Source organism: Nipponia nippon, unplaced genomic scaffold (assembly GCF_047370975.1).
Source record: "Nipponia nippon isolate SJK-2023a ecotype South Korea unplaced genomic scaffold, ASM4737097v1 scaffold_17, whole genome shotgun sequence".
NCBI classification, from domain to species: domain Eukaryota; kingdom Metazoa; phylum Chordata; class Aves; order Pelecaniformes; family Threskiornithidae; genus Nipponia; species Nipponia nippon.
In genome coordinates, this window is record NW_028262333.1 from 12,428,219 (window position 1) to 12,452,190 (window position 23,972).

The window sequence follows — 23,972 nt, forward strand, 5'->3', positions numbered from 1 at the left end:
CAGTATATCCATAGCAGTTGCTTTTGTTGCGCTCTGTGGTATTGTTCCTTGTTATTGCAAAAGAGTACACGAAACCTAGGCTTTGTTCTGAATACGGTATTTCCATCTCAACCCTGCTGTCCTGCGCCAGGGCATAAGAACCACAGCTAATACCACAAAACTTGTGAAAAATGTGCAACAGTTAAAGTTGAAACAGACTGCTTTTTAAAGGTTAAGCTTTATAAATGGCAACAATATTTAGCACCTCCCTAGCATCTTCCATCTGCAACTCAAAGTGCTTGATAAACATTCACAAGTGAAGCCTTTTGAAGCCCTCATGCAAGAAAGATGTTTAATATGATCTCCAGCTGGAGGGAATTCAGACCAGAGCCAATTCCCCGTGGTTAACAGGGGTGGTCTCCATGGGTTGGGGAACAATAAGTCACTCCACCTAAGGTCTGTGCTGCTATGTACAATGCTCTGCCAGGTCCCATATGATTCCTCGGCTATACCCTACCCTGGTGCAGAGGCTCTTCTAAATCATTGCTGGGACCTCTGGTCAGCCCAGGGAAAGGGTGGAGAAAAGTTGCAGGCTACGTCTGCTTTCATCAGCCTTGCTGACTTGAATCCCAATAATTTGTTAGTGCCATGTCTTGTGTGAAAATGTTAGGGCAGTTTTTGCTTTACTAAGTAGATCCTTCTGGGGGGAATACATTGCCTTGAACTTAAAAAGGCAACGCAGTGGCGCATCCCTGCTTCACACCTGGTATTGCCTCTGTTATCATGCACTGCATTGAAGTCACAGAACTGCTACCGGGCAGCACCTCAGTGTTCAGATTTGCATTTGAAGAACATGCATAACCGCCAAATAGCTTGTCATAGTCTGTCAAGATGATTTGTTTGGATTTCCTATCCCACCATTATTTTCAGGCTTGCCGCCTCTCATTCTAATCCTTCCTGTCCACCTTAGCTGATGTTTCCTTATGTTTACTTGGTAACCTCAATTTCTCTTCACATCTTGGTGGTATCCTGTGCTGGCCTTGCATTTAGAATTCCAGACACAGCTACAACCATTGTGCGTACATTAGTTTATAACTGAACATTTCCTTCTTCCTCTTAGCACCCCTTCCCCTCTATGGCTTTATGCAATTTGATTTCACTCACTGCTGCCTCCCTCCCGCTTTTCCAAAATTCACTCAAATTTAGCGCCCTCATTTGATCTCTTTCATTTTACTTTGATACAGATAATGACGACTGTTCATTTTCAGTCCTGTCCCGCATGTTTGCAGCAGGTTGCTGAAATCTCATTGTGGCTAGTTTGATATTTCATGTTTCTGATACATCTTTGCTGCCTTGGGGTTCCTTCCTAAAGGATGTGATCAATGCTCAGAAACACCATCTCTGCCCACTCTCCTCTCCCTGAAACCAGCTGTAGAGTCTCCATGACTCCAATAAGAGAAGGAAGGAGCCCAACGTTGCATTTTTTATCCATCCATCCATCCATCCATCCATCCATCCATCTTTTCACCATTACAAGCTATTCTGGTGCTCTTTGGGCAGCACTATAAACAGAGGTCTTCCTGTTATGTTCAGCATCCAGTGATGAAATCCTGCCACTGATGCATGATCTCAGTGGGAGCCCATATGCAGTTCTGGGGAAGAATTTTCCACCCTCTTTCTTTTCTAGCAGCATGTGAAATCTCCGACTCTCCCTCTCCAGCCAGGAAGTCTCTTTCCTTATTGAGGCACTCACTGAAATGCTCCTTCAAACCCCACTGGAATCAGTGGAAAGACTTCAACTGGCTTCCACAGACTTTGGATGAAGCCCTGATCAGGCACTCCATTCCCTGCAGTGCTTTGGGTTAAAAGCTATTGTGTAAAGAGAGGAGTACGTTGATTCATGACGCACTGACTCATTGCTGTGGTGTCTGGGCACACACTATGGGCATTACATCACGTCCAGAGTCTTTACGCCTTCAGCGCTGGGAACAGACATTCCCTGGTTGTGTACAGCCACAAGCCACCTGCCCTGGTCAAAGCAGGTTAGGAGGAACAAGCCAGAAGCAGAACATCAGGGTGCTGGCCAGTCTCAGGCTGGGACATACTCTCACCAGGAAGGAACAGCAATGACCTGCCAGTGTGAACTCTACCAACAGGTCCCATCCTTGCCACGAGAACACAGGTCGTCAGTTGGCCTGGCCCTGGTCAACATGTGCCCCAGGCCCTGCTCTCATGGATCTCATCCCATCAGTTCATCTAGAACAAACAGTGATCGCAGGAGACGCTTTGCATGCAGACAAATCATACCTTGGTGCCATCCAGAGGGTCTTTATGTACAAATGCCTGCACAAACTCCTCAGGTCCAATGTGACTTAGCCTTTCCTATGGGGGGGGGGGGAAGAGAGAGAGAGGAAGAAATAAGAAAGCACCCCAGAATCTCTTCTGTTTCTCTTGGTAAGACATCCCCATTAACTGTCAGCTCTGAATGGTGTTACTGAACTGGTAGACAGCCAACTAGCACCAGACATTAAAATTCATAAGAACAATTAGAGTTATTTCAGCAGAAAGAAGAAAATGAGAATAAATGTGTCTCATTACTGACAAGCCACAGTAAGAGCCCTCTCCACTGTGCAGAGACAAAGGTGCTGGCTGCACAGGGCTCCACCTGGGAGCCAGCAGACCTCAGTTCTGTGCTTGGCGCTGCCCCAGACCTGCTGTGGTCCAGCATGACTCAATAGCCTTGTTTCCCAGCTGTTAGAATGGCAGTAGTGCTGTTATCTGGTAACCATAGCAATCTGTTGCTCATCTGCACACACACTGCTCTGACCCTGCCTCCCTACCCACTGAAGCTCAGGAGACGGCCCGGGGTGGTGGCTCTGCGCCACTGGGGAAGGAAGGCATTAAAGATGCACGTGCTTACACTAAAGGCACTGCTTACACTGTAGAGTGTCCCAGGCATTACCAAAACCAAGCGTAAATAAAGCATCCAGATCTCTCTTAGTAAAAGACAGGCCATCTCCATCAGCTCCTGAACAAACCTGGCAGTTCCACCACACAGTGGCCTTCTTACTAGGCTTTTCAATTGCCTTAAACAAGTTTATTAGAAAAAAAAAATTCAGCAGGTTGTAGGCCACAAAGGTATTTCAGGGGAGATATTTTGGAATGCCTGCAGCCCAAACTTAGGACACTCAAGCAACAACAAAATAAATGGCAATTTTGCTTAAGTGAAAATTTTATGGCTACTCCTATGCTATTTCTCTTGGCTTCTCACCTTGTCACTTACAGGACTCTTACTAACAACTAACTGTTATTAAATAAGTAGTAAATAATTCTTACTAACAAATAAGGATCAGACAGTTTCAGTGCAGAGTAATTGGTGTACCAGATTCAGTAAGTGAAAGAGAAGGTAGAGAGCACTGATTACAGTAAAGTGGAATGAAAACCTCGAGCTGCACCAGTTTTAGAAGTGCAGCGGTGCCTCAGTTACAGGGAATCTCCCCTCAGAAGGCAGTTGTACTGTGGAGGAAAAGAAAAGCAAGAAAAAAACTCCAGGCAAAAGGACTTCTGCTCTCTGGCTTAAGTTATATAAAGCAAAGAGAGCCAAAGTTGCATGTTCTGAAAACTAACCAAAGTGAGATGATGATCCTAAATTTGGGGTTTCTGAACTATTCCACTTCTTGACAAATAGAATATCAACTACCTTCAGAATTCCCAAGGCTAATTCCATGATATTCACTCCAATCCACAGTCCATTTCATGATTTAGTTTTCCAGCCTTCCTCTCAAGGATGAACAGTGTCTACAGGAGGACAGGCAGCAGGGAATCATTAGAGCATCAAGAGATCTGCAGATGGCAGCAATGCTTTATGTTCTCCTGTGAACATTCAGGAGGTCTACACGGAGGACCTGAACCTGGGAGAAGGGTGTGCAACACAACAGTCTGTCCAACATCTTGGTACTGCAATTGGAGCGATTACCGTCAAAAGCCTGTTTGAGAGTGGACTGCAGTCCAAGGAGGGGAACAACAGGACTTTGTGTGGGAGTGGTATTCGCACACCCTTTTATGTCCATGCACAAAGTCCCAAAGGGAAGAATGAAAAACACGTCAGGCAACTCAGATGCTTTGTGTATCTGAAGGAACAGACTTGAGCTGTTAAAATTTCTTCCAAATTAAGGGAAGGGCTGATGATCAGCCATTTCAATAGCACCTTCAGGTTGCAGGGCTCAGAGTACCTTAGAGAAGCGAGAACCCCTTGACCTTCCTGGGACTACGACTCACATTTCACAAAAAAGCAAGCTAAAAAAGTAAAGTGACCCGCCCTAAGATGCACAGGAGCACTCTGATATATACCTCGCTTCCCAAGCATCTCTTAACCTGTCAAACCCTGCCTCCTGCTGCAGTGCTGATACAGCATGGGATGTGCTGCAGCACTGCAGACGTTTTTAAGTTGTGTCTGGAATACTTAGCGGCTGATGGCTTAAAATAATATCTCTGACTGCAGAAGTTGGGAACCTTTCCCACTTACCAGCTCCACATGTGTCAGCTGCTGAGCCAGAGTGTAAGGGTCACTGCAGACACTCAGGATTTCTCTCTGAATTGATGGAGGTTTACTTTTAAAGGCAACCAGCTTATCAGAGACAGCAGCACTGATCTTAACAATCCCTTCTTGCCCGTGGCTGAGGGTTGCAAGCTTCTGATTCAAGGTTTGCAAAAGCTGATTCATCTTTTTCCAGTAGGCCTGGAGAGACAGGGAGAGAAAGAAAGATAAACCACCCACAGAACTTGACAAAGGAGTGTTTTTATGCTGAATTTTCCCTTCTGCAAAATACTCCTAAGCCAGCAACAGGATACCATTTTATTTTCAACAAGCCTTATTTCAGAATAACCATTTGGCTTAATTACAGTTCTGTGCGCTGGACCACAGAAACAGACTGCAGTCAAGAGAAGAGGCAGGCAGGACTGGTGGGTTGGGCTGGCACCGATACATATTCCTGCCAACATCAGGATCAGAGGAGAGGTAATGCTACAACATGAGTTACTGCAGCTTTCTGGTGCACAGCAGCACTCGGTACCTAACCTTTGTGTCAGCTACATGTTGGCCGAGAACTCTACCTGTTAGTGGTACCTAGTCAACTCTTACTTATTAGGAATAAGAAATGTTTCTAACGCTATTCTCTCCATCCTTTTGAGCTGAGAGCAGCTCCACCAAGAAACATGCTGCTACTTGCTACCCAGTTGGAGTGGTCTGAGCATTGTGTAGCTTTGAGTATTTAATATCCAAAATGTTAATTGCTACTGAAGGAAGCTCATATCGTATTCCAAGCACAGCCATGTGCTCAGCAGGATGATCATTACTAAGTTGCTCAGGTTGTTCTCAGAGCTGAAGCAGCTCTTTACAGACAATGAGTGGAGCTGCTGGCCATGGAGGATTGGCAGAAAGAAATGCCTTCAACTCCTCGTGACTGCCAGATGCAGACATCATAAAACTGAGATAACTGAGAGAACTGGTGGATGGGTTCTGAAGACAAGGATTAATTGGAAATGTCCTTGGGCAGAAGCCTCACGTGGAGCACAGGGTGTACCCTGCTGAGGAACACAGCCTCATGGGCTTTCCCAGCCAGAGAAAGGAGCATCAGGCCAGGGTGCAATGAGTACTTGCTCAGTTTCAAAGAGCGTGGTCACTTTGGAAAACAGTTTGCAGGCTGGCCTACTACCAGCTCCTCTTCCAGCACAAAGACACACAGTGAAGAGATCCTCTGGCTGCTCACAAGTGGAATAACTACTCATTCTCCATCCAAACAGAATTTAGTAACATCAAGTTGCCAGTAACATCAGTTTGTAATCTGTCAGTGTGAAACCAGAGCTAGCACGGAGCCCTCTTCTGTTACATCTGTACTGCGCAGCAGATGTGCACCCTGGCACCCTCATCATCACAACAGGGACTTGGCTGGAGTGTGCCTTCCCACGAAGACCAACACACACCTGTGTTGCATCCCAAGCTGGATGCAACCCAAGTGAAGTCTTGGGAAGTACTTCTGAATGCCATGGTTTAGACACAGCCTTTGTCTTCTTCAGACTTTTGTAGACTGTGGATAGTCTTCAGTGTTAGGCATTGACAGCACTCGTGGTTTAGGTGCTCAAGGTACCAGAAGCCAGAGTCAGTGCTCTTCTCACCTACACAGGATCCCATCTGCACACTGGAAGTAGCATCTCCTACTGCTTCACAGTGAAGAGTAACATGCTCATGTCTACGCTGTTTCCATTACAGTCTGAGGCTGGAAACCTTCAGAACATCCCAAGTGCTTCAACTTCTGCTGCAACACTTTAAGCTTCATACAGCTTTTCTAGCCGAAGGTTTCACATTGCTGAGGAACCTCTCATTTCACTCAAGGAAGATGCTCTCTTGAGCTGGGCTGGAACATGGGTCAGATAAGCCCATGTAGTTAGGCTTTTTTGCAAACTAGAGCTGACAAGTCCAAAATGAAGCAAGTATCGAGAAGGCAGGAGGGACTTGGAGAATGACAACATGTTCTATTTGGAAGCACATCACACAGGAAGAGTGACAATTGAGTGAGGAAGATGTAAAAATAATTAATTAAAATAATTTTTAGAAAATAAAAAACATTCAGTTTTTATCTGTTCCTGATGTATACTAGCTCCAAGGAAGAGAGACTACTGGCCTTCTTCATGTAAATCCTCATGCAAACAGATGGTCACACTTTTGATTTACAAAGACTGTCCTGGACCCAAACTACTGAACACCATCTAAATATTTCTCTGGTTTACATCCAGGTGTGTTTGCAAATCCCAGCATAGCTTATCAAGCTCTAGGAACAGAATGTTATTTTTTAGTGGAAACTCAAATAGCGACACAGTTGGTATTTTGTGAACAAATTTTGTAAACAAGGGAATCAATTTCAGGGCAAGAGGGCAGGCACGGCACTGAGATCCAAGTCTTCTACAGAAGATAAAACTTTTAGCTGAAACCCCAGTTCTCTTTCAAAAAGGAGTTTGGATGAGAGATCTTGGACCAGCCATGTCTGTGCAGTATCAAATTCTTCACTGTTTGGATGAAAAGCCAAAAAGCAGCATAAAATTGCTTGAAAGACATGCATATTAGCCAGTCTTTCCATAAATCCTTATCAAGAGATCTAGTTTCACCTAGTTTTGTAGGGAATACGGCATAATAATACAGATATGGACATCAATAAACAAAGACTCAGGTAAGCCAACCACCTACTAAAGAATGAAATGAGAGAGACACTTAATGGACACAAAAAAGATTATTCAGAAATTAGAGCTCTTGAAGAGACTCACTGAAAAACAGTTGGGTAGGCCCTTGCCCCGAAAGCTTTTCTGTGTGTGTTAGGGGAGAAATTAAAAAAAAAAAAAAATCCTGCTTTTGCCCTTTTAAAAGCATTTCCTGCCTTCTTTAAACTATGTTCAGCAAGTGAAAACAACATTGTTCATTGCCTTCAACATGCTGGTAATTACCTTGCCACAAAGTGACCCCCCATTGTACAGGGGCTGCATGCTGGACTCTATCAACCGATTTCACTTCACTGCCACATTAGCAGTCAAAAGGAGCATACTACTGCTTAATATTTAAGTAAAATGTTTCGTTCTTAACTGGGAGAGTTCCTCTGAAGACAGCAGGCCTCAGCAGGTGGCTTAGGAGCTGAAATTTTAATTAAAATTTCTAACTCTAAATGCAAATCACAGCACTTACTAAGAAACGCTTCTCAGCATGGACACTTTTATAAGCACATCACAGAGCCTTTAGAAAGTGGACTCTACAAAGGACAGGAGCATCACTGCAGGGGAAAATCCTGCATTAACCTACATGGACGAGATGACCTCACAAATCTTTCTATCTTTAATTTCTATGATCCACAATGGGAACAACTTTCTTCCAAACAACTAATGGGCACCACCACTCTTTCGTGCTGTCCCTCAAAAAAGGAAATTTGCATTTGCAGGATATAAACTGTTTCTTAAATTAATTATTGATTTTGCTCAGGCATAATCATTTGCAGTTATAGTGCCCAGTAATATTTGAAAAACAACGATTTGCCCCAAAGGGCACTCATAAGCATTGGTACACAGCTATGCCCGCTCCAGAGTGAAGGTGTACAGCACTTGCTCAGGTTAGGCAAATAAACCATTGTTTTGTATGCAAAAACTTGATTTTTAGCATTTATAGCTCTTCACCAGGGCAGCCAGTGCTTTTAAAGAGCACCCATAAAGCCCCTGTTCTCTGTTCTTTTGGCTCATTCCTTCTTTCCAGTGGACATGATTTTGGTGGATGTGTATGGGTTTCTCTCACTTCAGATGCTGAAGGGTTGCAAGGCACCTTTCTTGGTGGTTGATGGGGCAAGTTCATTGCCTCTTCCCCTTGAGGGAGCAGTTTTACTGCATTGGTCAATGGAATTGAGGCCACCTTGGCTCTTTCTGAAAGTCCTTTGTGCTCCCCTCACCTTCATCGAGGTGTCACACAGCTTCCCCTTCCCACCCCTTCTCTCCCATGGGCTGGCCAGCCCAGCCAGCCAAGCCATGCCAGCCTACAGCCACTCAAAAGTGCCAGCCGTGATGCCAGCCCAGCCCAAGAGCAGCTGCTTCCATTTCTCTTGTGTTTCATGTGGGCAGGAGGGTCCAATTTCATTTCCGTTGTGCTGCAACCCTGCTAATTCCTTCTCTCTTCTCTACACCCCTCTCTTTCTTGGACTCATGGGTATGCACTTTTTGTTCTACTGAATTGCACCCATCTGTGGCCTGAAGCCAGGCCTTGATGTAGCCAACGGAACTGAATTCTTCCACGTCCCATGGTTAACCGAGAAGTAATTAGAGACTCTTCTATGTACGATTTGCTCTTATCCTTATTATTTTCATGGATTTGGTGGTATTTTTAATGTTTCTGAATTAATTTATGGGATTCACCCACCTGAATTTGCAAGCAGGTCTCCCAGAGACTCTGTTCACTGTGTCCTACTCTGCCACACACACGGCTCATGCATTTGAACACCAAGACCATACGGCCATCTAGACTGAGTTTTGCCCAGCAGGCCACACACTGCTGTCTTCTGCCACTTTCATGCTCCCAGAGAATCTACATGTCCATCAACATTTGTATTTTCTTTAAACGTAAGGACTGTCCCTTGCTGTCTCACCATATCAGCCAAACAGGCTGGATTCAACAGGAGCTCTCTCTTGGCCCATAGATCCTGTGAACTTTGATGGAGATTCCAGTGGCGTCAGCCAAACTGGGATCAGAGTCTGCTGCTCTGTGCCCGCTCACCTCCTGTCTGGGTCCCTGCTTTACAATATCAACCAGATCAAGCACAGGGCCTGTGAACTCTTCTACACAGGTCGGGAAGGTGTAAGCCAAACCTTTGTTAGATTCACTGATGAAAAAGATGACAAAATGCAAAGGTTGTTTTAAAAAAAACTACCAGACTGAAGACATGTAAAGTAAGAAATGGAAAAATAGATTTTGGCACAGGTGATCAAGGACATAAGCAAATGGAGAAGGTGAGACAAAAAAGGACCATAAACACCCTTTGGTGGTTACTCTTTCACAACCACTCATTTTCTTAGAGAAAGGAAGCCTTCATCAGGTACCTTCTGGCAACTGATGATCTTTTTTAGCTCTCCAATGCAATCACTTGACAACTTGCTTCTTGCTCCACTCCTCTTTCACTAACCAAACATCCTAGGGCACTCCCTGAGCCACTGCTTGGCCAGGATGGTTGGTCTCTGGTCACGATCCTTCACTGTTGTGGTTTAACCCCAGCCAACAACTAAGCACCACATAGCAGCTTGCTCACTCCCCCCACCCTGATGGGATGGGGGAGAGAATTGGAAGGGTGAAAGTCAGAAAACTCATGGATTGAGATAAGAACAGTTTAATAATTGAAGTAAAATGAAATAGAATAGTAGTAATAGTAATAATAATAATATAATAATACAATAATAATATACAAAGCAAGTGATAGACAATACAATTGCTCACCACCCGCCGACCAATGCCCAGCCAGTCCCCGAGCAGGGATTGCTGTCCCCCCTCCAACTCCCCCCCAACGTCATACAGTATGGCATAGCCCTTTGGCCAGTCTGGGCCAGCTGTCCTGGCTGTGCCCCCTCCAGCCTCTTGTGCACCGAGCAGAGCACGGGAAGCTAAAAACTCCTTGACTGGTGTAAGCACTACTTAGCAACAACTAAAACATCAGTGTGTTATCAACATTATTCTCATGCTAAATCCAAAACACAGCACTATACCAGCTACTGGGAAGAAAAATTAACTCTATCCCAGCTGAAACCAGGACATTCACTCCTCCGCTAGACTATAACTTGGGAGATCACAGCTCTGTTGCTATTTGAATTGTGACCACCACATTCAGTCTATGCTATGCCTGAGATCTTCCATCTGTAAAACGGGAATTTTATTCTCTTACAATTCCATGTGCAGTAGATAAATTCCACTGATCACTCCAATGTGTCCCCGTGCCACTGACACAGGGGTACCTAAACTGAGAGATGTGGCTGTCAGGGAAGCTACTACAGGTTTTAACTGTTAGAGGAGAACAAAACTGTAAGAGTTCCCAGGAAGAGGCATGGAACAGAATGTGGCAAAAGGAAGAAAAGGAGGAACCAAGTGGGAAAATGAACATAACACCCCCACACAACATCCCAGGTCAGACAGCCTCACCTCATCACACGGGGCTATCCTGTGAATCATGTCTTTCAGATGGCCAATCATCCGCTCTTCCTGAAAGTCATACGGGAATGTCTCCGTCCACTCTGTCAGCAACTGCAAGATTTTGGGTCCAAATTTTCTGATCCGTGCCTGAAATGGAAACCAGAATGATGGACAGAGATTGAAACGTGTTTACTCAGTAAAGTCTCCCAGCAAATACATATCTCACTGAAAGTGAGGCCAGATTCTCAAAGGAACTGATGGTTGCACCTGCAAAATCTGCACACATGCAAACAAATAGTGTGGTGCACAAATGATATATTTTGGCATGCAAAATATACCAGTACTTAGATGCATGAACAACTGTCTGTTTTACATGCAGATTTAAATATTCTGCACATGCAATTGGCCAGTTTATGGCTGGATGGACATTTTGTTGGTGCAACCTTTATACCTTTTTTAAAAACATCTGGCCTTTTTGGTCATTTGAACCACATGTTCTTCCCTTTTGTACTTACCACCCTCCTACGTTTTCACCCTTTCCTGAAAAATGGATTGCAATGTATTTCTTGACCAACAAAGAAGTAAGTCTTTTGCTTTCTGGCCCTATGAAAAAACTGCTTAGTGACCACTGGCAGATGTAACACGAGGAAGAAAAGATGGACAAAACACCAGCACTTCTGTAACTTTACCTGGGCTACTGATAATGTTGCTCTCTTCCCAGGTGATCTCAAGGTCATGATAGGACAAGGACACACACTCACATAACACACAGCTGATGCCAACTTTACTTTTGGTGTTGATTTATCTAAGGATGCAGCAGTGGCAATAGTCAGGAAGATGTGGGGCAAGGAGGGAAAGGTGGGGAACAACACAACTGGTGCATTAGTATTATCTCAAAAGACAGCCAGTGTGACTGCTTCCAAAGCTTCCATCCTCCATCATCAAAGAACACGAGAAAAGGAAATTGCGTTAAACAACAAACTGCATTTTTATTTACAGAAAACACAGACCAAAACAAACAGCCTTCTCCTGCATCCTACGTACTGTAGCTAAAGTGTACCCTGTAATCAGTAAAGATTATACTCTTGAGCTCCACAGCTCTCTGCTTTTCAACCAAGGTGGTTAAAATGCGTATTTCAGCTTTCCACCAACAACAGATTTCAATGAACCACATCTCTAAAAATAGCTGCTGTCAGCTAGCATTAAGCTCACGCTCAAAGACCAGCAGGTGGCTGCTAAAGGGAAAGCTTTCTTGGAAACTACAAAGGTCTGGGGAGACGTTTGCTCCAGCTGTGTAAACTGCTATTACGAATTGAAGGAGAGGACTGTGCAAGTCACAGGACACAACCCCGGGGATGGGAGGTCACTTGTGTGCAAAATTTCAAAGTCAGCCCTGCTCTCAGGAACACAAAATCAGCTGTGTCCCGCCAACTCTGCATTACTACAGGCTAGTCCAAAATGCAGACTAACCTCAGGCAGATGGGGAGATCTTCGTAATAAGATAATGTTTCTCATTTCTTGCAAAGTTTAATGAGCAGCAAAACTTTGCAATGCTCACATTTTAATCCTCCTGAATTTGCATCTGCCATAGCATTGGAGAACAGAACCCATCACACCTCAGAAAAATTGTTTTGGATGCTGTACCTCATACAGATATTTCTATTAACACAGAGTGTATGGGCAACCCAAGTATCAGATTTCTACGTAGTCTGGCTGATTGCTCTCCATAGTGAGGGCAGAGCTCCTGTTACTCATACAACCGGTTGCCTGGGCAAAAACAAGCACACACGTTCAGATGTTGGTGATTCAGTATTTGATGCCAAAAATACTGTTTCAAAGCTGGAAAGGCTGATCTTGAGAATCATTTCAGAATTTGGGAGTTTTCAGAAAGTTGCAACTCATGCACGATGTTCTTCCCTCCACTGCACTGAAGATGGATCTCCTGCTCCAGTTAATGTACTGGATAGGTCTTCATCAATGCACTGAGGAGAGCTTGGGTGGAATCCAGCACTGAATAGGATCCAGTGGGATCCATCTCCAACGTAGTATCTCTGGGACTGCCAGAGGATGCACATGTGTTGTTACACACTGTATCAGTCTGCACAGTCCCTAGGGCAAAACAGGAGGAGCGCCGATGCAGTTAACAGCTTGGATTTTCTCATTCTGTTAGCTTGTCACAGCCTCACTACTGCTTCAACTCGTTTCTGGTGGGCCAGACAGCGCTGCTCCGCAGCACGGCTGTGCGGACGAACTGTTGGTGCCAGCAATGGGAGGTTAGTGGGTAGCTGCATGCTGTTACGTGGTGTTCAAAGTGACAGGTAAGGCCAAGAGGAAATATTACTATACCAGAAGCAAGAAAGCAAAAGGGCAGACGCATTAAGTGAAAACGGGAAAGAGTGGTGTGTGCAACTGACAGTGTGTGAGGTTTATGTCCTACCTCCTTGCATCCCACAGGCTTCATCAGAGCCTTAAAGAAGTTAAGAAGGAAAGTCACCTGGGAAGACTGAGACAGGGGGAAAGGGAAAATTAGAAGAAGATTTGAAGTGACTAGTGCCTGAAGCACTGCTCTTGGACATGGATACTAGGATGCTTCAATGTCAGGATCTCAGCAGCAACCGTCATCCTTTATGAGAAAGTTTTGTTCAATCCAAAGGGAGGCAAAGGACACACACCAGAGCCCCAGAATTCTCTGCCCATTAAAAATACCTCACATTTTTCTGCTGTAAAGATAAACTAACCTTGTCCAGCACGGGGTCATCCAGCCGCTGCTGCTCAATGCACTTGTGACAAACTCGGGACAAAAGCTCATGGGGTTCGATGAAGAGTCTGGAACTCAGCAGGAATGTAAAGATATAGGCTTTCTGCGGGAGAAAGAGAAGCAGACCTGCTGTCAGCAGCTGCACAGTTGGTAATATTAGCCATAAAAGCCCCAAACTCCACGTTTTTTGCATTTCCACTGGGACAGACCTTTATGTCTAAAAGACATAAGGATTCCTGACCCTGAGAATAGAACAGGTTACAGTGGGTGCAGGAGGCAGTGGCATCTCCTTCCTCCACAGCATCCAATTCCAGCCTGTGGTTGCCCAAACCCTGTGCAAACGCCCAGCAAAGACAGTGTGTAGGTCACTCTACAGGAGCGAGCCCAGGTATAGGAGACAGCACAACCAGGGATGCGCGGAGGCCAGTGAAAGCTAAACGTGTAGACACTCGGGCATCTCTGCATCGTACTGGGTTGTGAGCTGCAGACACCCCCAGATTAGTCACATCTTGCTATAGCCCTGCAGGTCTCACCCAGCCTGTTCTAAGGAATATTTCATTTATTCTACTAACTCCCCAAAATTCATTTCTATCAGCCAAGCCATATCAGATGCAGTCCTACAACTGTGAAGCTGTGGGAAGCAGGCCTGTTGGATAAATCCTTGGATTATTTAAAGTATTCCAGCAGTGAATTTAAAATATATGCATGAATCCTCAGTTGTTTTCATCCTGACCCCTCCCGGCGCCTGGATTATCTTCCTTCCCCCAGACCTAGCCACACTCCAGAGCAGCAGGTATAATATTACACATCACACATTGCTTAATGAAAATCTCACAGCCTAATCTATTCATTACCTATTTTTATTGCCTTTCTGTTCTTTTTTTTAATTGATATGCTTCTTTATCACTTATTTTTAGCTGGTCAGAAACTGAGCTGAAGATAATTTAAAACATGCTGTCTGCTCTGCATTGATAACTTTTGTAGTCTTCTAAACTGCCCAGAAGTCAATGCTACTCTGTGTTTTGAAATAAAACCTTTCCATAGAGATATATTAGCATTTAAAAGTCTTCCAGTCAAACTCCATCCTGAATTCCACTGAGAATGGGCAAAATGCAGTGAAGTCAATGGTTTGCAGGAGAGTAAAACTGCTTCCAGTTTAGATCCTCACACTGTTGGTGAAGAAACACTGAATATTCACTGATGGAGCAAGGATTAGGATCTGGATGTGCTGTCCAGTGACTGCAAAGTTGGTGTGAATATAACCCTAGGTAAATTATGAACCCATCAGAAGGAGCATCTCTGTTGTCACTGAGGGAACGCCTTGTACATGCAGACAAACCTGGATGACTTCAGCAGCTGCTGAAATTCAGCTAATTTAATGCCAGTTCAGACTTGAAGTTTTTTGCTTGTCTTCATCTAAACCTCTCTGGGATGCACTGTTATTTTTGAAGTGCTCTGACTGATATATCACTAATTCATCACCACCACAGCTTTCCCTCCCTCGCCTTGTTCTCTTATTTAAAGGCAGTATCAAGTTTGGGATCTGCTTTTTCATGGGAACAATTATAGAGCAGTGAAATAGCATTTAAAGCAATGCATCAATTTACCTAGCTTTAATTGTATGCAGCTTTTAAATTAGCCCTCTTAATTCAAAATTTAACACATCTGCACTTTTGCATAAAGTGCGGCCCCAATTCATCAAAATTAAACCGTTTTATTATACTGTGAACTGCTTACTTCAGGGTAGTAATCAGTGGTAGGTATGAGATGCTGGATTAGAGCATCCAGAGATGCTGAGGTAAGGTTTCCATCCTGGAAGATCAGTCCTCCTTGTTCATCTTCTTTTGAAGTATGTAGATGAGGGCTGAAGCCACATGGGGTAAACATACTGGTAGAACTCAGCGTTTGGGGCATGCCTTCCTACAAAAGACAGAAACTCACATCAGGGACAAATCCATCAGATTCACAGCCACATCTGTCTTCTGGTTGATTTGAAAAACACAAGCCATTAATGAGAGCTTCCTGTTCACAAAATTAACATGATTGCTTCATTATAACCTCTTTTATCGTTGTCATTGGCAGATCAAGCCTGCGATGGGAACTACACAGGAAAATGGAACATTTGGATTTATGCTTTTGGGCCAGAAAGGGACATCAGCTGCTTTGGGTTCCCACCCCAATCAAGAGTGTCTCTGATGATCCCCTTTTTGCTACCAGCCTTGGTCAGTCCCATGTAGGAGAGGCAAGATACTTGGGACTTGAATTCAGCAGATGCCTGAGCAGAACAGAGCTGCTCATTTGAACCTCTGTCCCCCTGAGAATGAGGCATGGAGAATTTAGGGTGAGAGAGGGAGAGAAAAGGGGTGCCACCCAAGGCTTGCTCAGGATGGACCTTGAGAAATGCTCTGTGGCTCCCATGGGACAGGAGAGGTGTCAGAGTGAGCAAAGGGTAGCAGCAGAAGTCAACTGGAGGAGGATGGAAAAATGAAGGGAGTTGGAGGGAAGAGAGAACGTGGGAGCTGACAAAGAGATTAAAGAGCAACAAAAAGAGAAATGAGGGAGAGGGAGAAGGCAGACACCTGCACTATTTTTGGAGCCTGAAGTTAGTCAGTCCTAGATCTATACTTAGGCACTAAATAAATATTTCAAAAAGATCCTGAGCACCCATCGACCTCACTAGAGATGCAGGGTCCTCAGCACCTTTGAAAAGGAGGCCAGGCAAACTCGGCATGTAGCCCAGGTTCAGGCTCCCTGTATTATCAGTTCTTTGGGTTCTCTGGGTTGCATTCTAGGCTCCATCTCAATTTTGTGGCTTACAATCAGCTTTTAATGTTTCTTCTTTTGAGCAAAGTTGGTTTGTTCCTGAATTGGTGCAGGGGGATAACAGATTTTGCCCTGAGAGCTTTAAAGCATCTCCAGCTGCCTCTGAAATCCCCCCAGAAGCCGCTCCGCTTTCAACAAGAGGCAGTGTTATAGGATGTGGACTGGAAAAAGGACAGTGCATGCTCACTCCCAGGTCAGCAAATATATCACCCAGAGCAAGGGACCCCTCTGTGACCTGAAAATTTGCTTCGCAATTTGGTTTTACTTGGCGTGAGGGAGGATGGGAAAGAGATGAAGGAAGGGAAGAGTCCTCGGGCCAACCTTTATTCCCCTGAGCAGCTACAAAACATCTCCCAGGACTCCGGCTCTCCCTCCTGAGCATAACCTCTGCTGGAAGAGCAAGATCTGCACCCCGCGGCCTGCTGCACCGGCACCGACCTCCCACGTAGGAAGGCACAGGGCCACAGGCTGACACTGCCGCTACTCCTCAGCCTGCCGACTCGTCCTGCCTCCTGCTGCTCAGTCACAGGCAGTCAGCAGATAGGCCTTATTTTCCAATACATTTCTCTGCTCTGTTCTTTACCCTGTTCCGTCTAGTATTCTGCCCCTTCACCATCTGACACAACTTCAAAAGCTGCCCCATGGATTTGGCTTAAAAACTTGAGTTGCGTTTCTCCCTCGCATATATCGGTAAATGTGCTGTGACCCAGACAGTCAGCTCAGCTTTAGTTACGTTTGCAGTACATTGTATTTACTTGTGAAAATATCCTTGAGTGCAAAAGCACCTCTCTGCCTGGCACTACCCATCTACTCCCCCAAGCTCAGGCTGCTGCAACTTGCCAACTCCGAGCAACCCTGGGCTGCCGAGGACGAGAAGGGCAGTGTGCCTGTACGCCAGGCAGGGTGTGAAGGCCTGGGAGAGGCTGGGAGCTGGGTCCCAGCACTGTGGGAGATCAGGCTTTACAAGCAAAACTTGGGTGACTTCATCCTTCAAAGGAGCGACTGTTCCCTGGGAGCCAGCGGTTCGGTTACTGCATCTTATCTCCTTCTGGGAGGCTCGCACAGGCTGGGAGTGAGGGCTGCCTTCAGGATTTGCAATCAAACAAAAAAGAACCAAAATGTCAAAACCAACAAATTCCTGCCTTGACTGAAAAATAAAATAGATGTCATGGATTTTAGTTTAAAGACCAGAATATCTGAATGTCAGCCCAGCCAGAATGGAAGTTAAAGTATCCAGTTTTAATGAATGTGCAGATATGTCTGTTAATAAGGCTCTGAGAGCAAGTAATTGCTGCTTTTTGTTCACAGCTCAGACTCTGTGTAGTAAATGGGAAAGACTGCCAAATCCCATTTGTTACTTCTAACACGCTCTATGTTACGTCTTGTTTCTATGGCAATAATCCCAAGAAGGACTGCGTGTCCATATAGATCAAGAAATAAATCTCATGGACATATAGCTGTCTAGATGAGGAAAAGAAAAAGTTAAAACAGCTGTGAACTTACAGGACACATCCTGGCTTCAGCATTAAACAGAACTGAAAGTAATAATTTATTCAGTGCAATCCCTCACTGTCAACGCCATTTTTATTATCAAATAGAAACGTATCTAAACAGGATATTGCCTGAACTTTTGCATCTCATTACATGAGAAATCTTGCCAAAATACATATAGTACTGCTTCTTAAGAAAAAGTTTGTTTTTTTTTTTTTTTAAACTGAATAAAAACAGCTGTACAACTGTCACTGAGACATCCGTCTTAGGTACTGTTAAGAAATTAAATTTGACTTTTTATTATGAAGTTCCTGGTCTTATCTTAAATTTTCAGGCAAGACCGGTGTCATATCTGAGCTGGTGCCTGGTTGCCACCTTACTTGCCACTGAAGAAGACCTGAAGGTTTTAACTTCACACCTTTTTGCTCACTGTTGACTGATACTGTCATGTTCACAGCAGGATGAAGGCCAACTGTACAGAGACTGAAAACCTCTTGCACTACTAAGTTTGATAATAACTAACATTAGTATTTGGCAGACAGGAATTTAGGACAGGGACTTCTCTTCTCACAATACCTCATTTCTTTTTCTGTTCATCCAGTTTCCAAAGTACTCTTTTCAAAAGCACTAAATAGAAACAAGATCTTGCTTTTAAAGAGCCCAAATATGTGATTGCCTGCAGTAGGCAGAAAACGAGGATATGCTGTCAATCACTCGCAAAATACAGAAACAACAAGGGAAGCATTGAGAGAGGAAAACAAACAAGCAAACAGCCTCAAGGAGATTTGTCTTATTGTACTGACGGTGGTTTGGATGATGGAAAAGGTAGGCGGTGTAGACAGAGCCAGACCCTTCTCCGAAGAGCACAGTGACAGGATGAGAAGCAACGACCCCCAGGCTGCAGAAGGGAAATTCCAGCTCAACATAAGAGAAAATCCTCAGGTTTTTTCCAATTTTGCCCTGGAAGAGGAATCTGGAAAGGATGTTCAATCTCCATCCTGGGAGATTTTCAGAAGTCAACTAGACAAGGCCCTGAGCAATCTGAACAAACTTTGAAGTTAGCCCTGCTTCAAGCAGAAGTTTGGACTAACACCAAGAGAGGCCCCTTCTGATTAACTTTTCCATGATTCTAATACATGCCTGTCTGAAACTGTTGCAGTACTGCCCCACTTCTGCGCTTTTTAATATAAACCACAGCAAGTAAAATTCTAGTCCAGATCATTAGGTATTTGTAAAGAAATCCATATTGGGTGTAAAAACTTTTTCCACTTTTCCTGGAAACAACAGCCCACACATGGTAAAAATGGCAAAAAACTTCACTTGAAGACCACTTGGACTTAATCTGAAGTCAATGAGATTTAAGCATGTGAAAATTCAGCACGTAAGTACTTCCCTGAACTTTAGTCCAATTCAACACACAATGTTTTGCTGTTCCTCTCACTTCAGAAGGAACTCAGATGCCAATTTCAACCAAAATTTGCAGGATGATACAGAGATCTCAAAAGTGTCTGAGCTCTTCCACGTGCTGTAAAGCTGAGCAGCGGGTAGAGGAGAAAGACCCAAACTACCGACCTTCTGGGCAGAGAGTAGCGATGTGAGGTGCCCTGTCACTGGACTCAAGAGGACTTGTATGGAGGTGAGAGACCTTACAAACACACTAGCTGAAGGAACAGCATCCATCACCCTTGCTAAGTACAGGGAATTCTGAACATGCCAGAAAAAGCCAAACCTCCAAGTTTCACAAGTTCTGCTGCTCTTATGCATACTTACTAAGACATGGAAATTTCCAGCAGTTAACATACGGGAGGGCTGGTGCCCTGACTTTGGAAGGATATACTGCTACACACTGGTCCCAAAACGAGACTTAATGCTTGTGGGTTCAGAAGGAGCAGAGACGCTTTGCTAACAGCACACAGGCAGTGACAAGGGTAAAATATAATGTGTGCCTTGAAGGACCGCTTTGATAAATAGTGCTCTGGAGGGAGCACTGCTGGCGGAGGAATCTTAGCGAAGGGCAGGCTTCCACACCCTGCCATGCAAAATGACTGATGATACAGGTGGCTGCACACACATGGCACTAAAACTATCCCTGTGCTCTAAAGGACTGAGAGCTGGAAATGTGAAAATGTCTCTGCACTGGTTTAAAAAAAAAAAAAAAAAAAAAAAAAAAAGGAAAGAAAATGCAATGGGAAGCTGTTTCTGGAACAGGTTTCCATTACACAGGACCTTCCATGTGGAAAAAGGCAGGGCATGTGGCTCCTTCCTTGCCTACAGAAACACAAGGTTATAAAATAGAAAAAAGCAGGCTGAACTCAGCACTGACATCTGCACAAAGCCAACATAAAATGCTACTGAGCCAGCACCGTAGCATTTTGCACTTATTTTACCAAAATAAATGGTGAAGACCACCAGCAGTGGCACAGTGCAATCAATAATCCCAGCTCTGTGCAGATGGTGCTGAGCAAGAAGGCACAAGAAAGGTCCCCCTCAACAAGTGTTGGGGCACTTTGCAGTAAGGTGTCCTGGTGACCCTCTACCCCTAGGAATGAGGAGGACAACGGTGCCACACCGGATCATAGTGGGCTCCTCAATATTCTCTCAGATCTTGGGGCTGTGTCTTCAGCCACGGATTCTCTGATTGGGAAATGCATCAGCTCAAGCAACAGCTTGTTTAACTGTGGTTTGTCTGGAGGATAAAGTTGGGTTTGCTGGCAGTGAGCCCAGTGCCACCACAGAGGAAATGCACTTCTGGGGTGTTACGGCAATAACTGGAACACGGAATCTTCTCCTGTATTTATTTCTACCTCTACTCCTTTTTGCTGTTCTTCCGATTCATCATTCTTAGCTTTTATTAACTATTACAAAGTGCCTTTTCTTTACATTCTTTTAATATATTTCATACTTTCATAAGATTGGAAAAGAAATTAAAAAGTAATGGCAATATACTGCTTTTTTATATCTTTCTTCACTGGCCAGGACTGCTAAGTATTCCAACACAGTGATGAAAATAGGCAATCCACAGACACTGCTCACTGCAAATTATGCTGCTTACACAAAAATATTTAAGGACTTGATTTACTGAGCCAAAGCATGAGACCAAACAATCACCAATACTTGGGAAAAAAGCCACCCACAAACTCTGCACCTATCTACAACTGCAAGTGCCTTAAAACCTCTAGAAAAACAGTGCCCAAACCTGGAAAACTGAGCTGGGCATGGCTTAAAGAAAGCACCACCTAACCGCACACATAAGATGGACCCACCGATCTCCAGCAAGAGAGGTTCGATGTGCTAGAGGATGGCTAACAGGCTGCCAGCTCTGCCTTCCTAGTGCCAGCCAGGTGACCTGCAGCAGAGCCATGAGGGTAAATACCCCACCAGCATTCCCCAACTCCACCACCTGCTGTTACAAACATCCCCGTGGCAAGTAGAGTTAATGCTTATGTGGACACGAAATGTTCAGGAAACATTTAATGTGTTTTTCAGCAGCTTTGATGTGATAAGTGTTTTATCCTTTTATCAAAAACTTAATCACACTGTTTACTTTTGATCTTCATTTCATCTCTGCCTTCCATCTGCTCTGCCTCTCAAGGGGAAATAAGAGCTTGTACCATGTGACGAATGGAGCTGTAGACTTATCTTCCCACCCCCTTAACTTTCAGATTAACAAAATAAATAAAACCCTTCCCACTTTAGGGATGAAAGGCACAAGCTTTTGACAGTCTCCCACCAGAATTACAGGAGACAGAGGATGGTAAAGGATGGTGTGGAGGTTGGGGTGTCCATCTGTGCCACGAGGGAGGCTCCAGTTTCACTTGCTATCCTGACCACGATGGTGGGCTCCTCCTTGCAAGAACTCAGGACGTGCAAGTCAGTGCTCAGTGAGCATGAGCAAGGGATAAATCAAGGGTACAGGAGACTCAAGGTCAAACATAATTTGGCAAGGCACAGACTTTAACAAATATACCTAATCTAGAGTGAGTTGGACTGGTTCTTACTCCCACCTGGGAACAGAGGCAGGACACATCTCCCATCCCATCCCATCTCAATCCTGCAAAAGTCTTTATTGATCCAACTTTCACCAAAACCAGACAGTTCAAGGAAGTGAAGATGGTTCACACTAAGACGTTTTGGAAAAACATCTTGGAGAATTCTTGGCCAGCTTTAGTAACCAAACCTATTATCCTAATAATCTCTCTATGTGACATTGGAAGAGCTTTTTTGAAGGATTTGCTCTGCTCCAAAAACATTGGGATCAAGGGATGGAACAGCAGGAAAAGAGAAAATCACAAGCAACCAGCATCTTCTCTAGATGGATGTTGGCCCAAACAATCTAATGGACTGCACAGGCCTGCAGCTCAGAGCAGACATGCAGATCTCTTCTTTGCAATACCACCAAACCCAAGGCCCTGTTTGTTCTAATTCACATGCAGGTGAATCCTGCCCCAAACAAAAGTCACTACTGTGATGGACAAACAGTAGGATAGGAAACTGGAGCCAAAGGTGATCTACTTAATGCCACAGGTGGGAGAAGAACCAACTCCCCGTCCTACTCATCGGGCTTTGGGGTCCAAGCTATAACCAGAGTTACCATCTAGGTAGCTTGGAAAAGACTTTGACTCCTAAACTGAGACTTCAAGTAGGTAACGACTGAAGGAGCCAAAACAACTGCGCTGTGGAACAGGTTGTACAGTGCAGGCAAGTTTCGAACCCTCCCCATTGACAACTTCACAGACAGCCTGAACACACAAACTAGAGCCAGAAGGGTTTACATGTTCGTAGACGCATTATTTGGCATGAAGATGCTTTTATCAGTGATGCTTCTCACCTCTGCCATGTGCTCCCTGTGGGTCAGGACATGGTGCAAGTCCTTCAGCTGTTCCCCATGAAGCACTCACTTTCTGCCCTGTCCCCTGGGGAACAAACCCTGCTCTGTGCTCTCAGCCAGGACAGCATGAGACACAGTTGGGTCTCATCTGCCTCGGTACCTGCCCACCGCTGTCGTACAGGCCCTAAATACTGGTGGGCTCAGCAAAAACTTCAGTAACAGACGCTCATTTTTCTTCACATTACTTTCAGTAATTTTCTAGCTATTCATCTTTGCAGACAAAAAAAAAATTCGGAAGATAATCATAATGAGTTAAAATTCAGATTTTTCTCTATTTCTTTTGTAGGGCGGGAAGCAGAGGAAAGAGAAGAGAAAGAATTCCAGTGTTTCAGAAAACAAAAGGAAAACCACTGCAAAGTAATTGCTTCCAGTTGTCAAGGTCATGGTTCAAAACATTTTTTCAGCAAGAGTACCTGTCATTAACAAACTCAATGTATTTGATGCTGATGTAATTAGGAAACTGGTAGCAAATGTAACTTTCTTTTCACCTTTTCACCAGGCCATAAAACATTCAATTTACAGTGCATGAAGTTGTGAGATTGCAGAAAACTCAACCTGTCAGTCCCAATACTGGTGGAAATGGGTAAATGAGCAATATAATGAAGCTACACAACTTAGAAGCACAAAAGAATCACAAGGGAAAAGAACCATAGGATGGGAAAGGTGGGGAAAAACACTTAACTGCAATATTCTCCAAACTCAATAACAATGACGACATCTTGATGTGGGGTGGCTCCCTCCCCCTTCCTACCCATTCCTTGCAGCAGCTGAGGCACTTTACTGAGATTCCCATGAATGAGATTGAAGAGCAGCAAGTGAATTTAAGGGTTTTGGGTACCTAATCAGAATTAGACAACAATTCTATTTCCTTTGATCCCACCTGGTTCTCACCTCTTACTCATCTCCCCTCCCAAATCACTTCCCTAAGGAATTGAACCCCACAGTTCTCTTGTGTGGAGCCTCCTTTGGGTGTTGCAAATCCAGAGGGGAAGGAAAACTCCTGACGAATCTAAACCAACAACTGCAAAAAGCAACTTTGGGTAAAGTAAGGGAAAGGAGAGCAGAGCAGCGGAGAGAGAGAGCGCAGCTCTACAGTGTGTTGTGGCGCATGGCACTCCAGAGCAGGGGAGGGATGTGGGCCAGGAGCCTCAGGGTGCCTGGAAAACTTGGGGTTTTTTTCCTTCTCTAACATTTCTTTTGGGGGTGAAGAAATTCCACTAACCACCTGGTTTCTCCCAAACTACTCCAAAATGCCCTGGGAGTTGCTGGAGCCTGAAGTTCAGGTGAGTGCTGCCGCCCATCCCCATTCCTGAGGAGGAGGGGCAGGGCTTGGCGAA

General features: G+C 44.6%; 1 protein-coding gene across 3 annotated transcripts in view; it reads right to left on the minus strand.

Annotated features, from left to right (window-relative positions):
• The window catches only part of RASGEF1C (RasGEF domain family member 1C), a 74,986-nt gene that overhangs the window by 12,818 nt on the left and 38,196 nt on the right, over positions 1-23,972 (minus strand). For all 3 annotated transcript variants that reach the window (XR_015703850.1, XM_087753724.1, XM_087753723.1), the window contains exons 2-6: positions 15,171-15,353; positions 13,414-13,536; positions 10,685-10,822; positions 4,505-4,717; positions 2,287-2,361 (exon numbers count right to left, since the gene is read on the minus strand). Coding sequence is in view for 2 of the 3 variants with exons in the window: in XM_087753724.1 (XP_087609850.1) it covers positions 2,287-2,361; positions 4,505-4,717; positions 10,685-10,822; positions 13,414-13,536; positions 15,171-15,347 (726 nt within the window). In the remaining variant the exon portion in view is untranslated. The remainder of the gene's footprint in view (positions 1-2,286; positions 2,362-4,504; positions 4,718-10,684; positions 10,823-13,413; positions 13,537-15,170; positions 15,354-23,972) is intronic.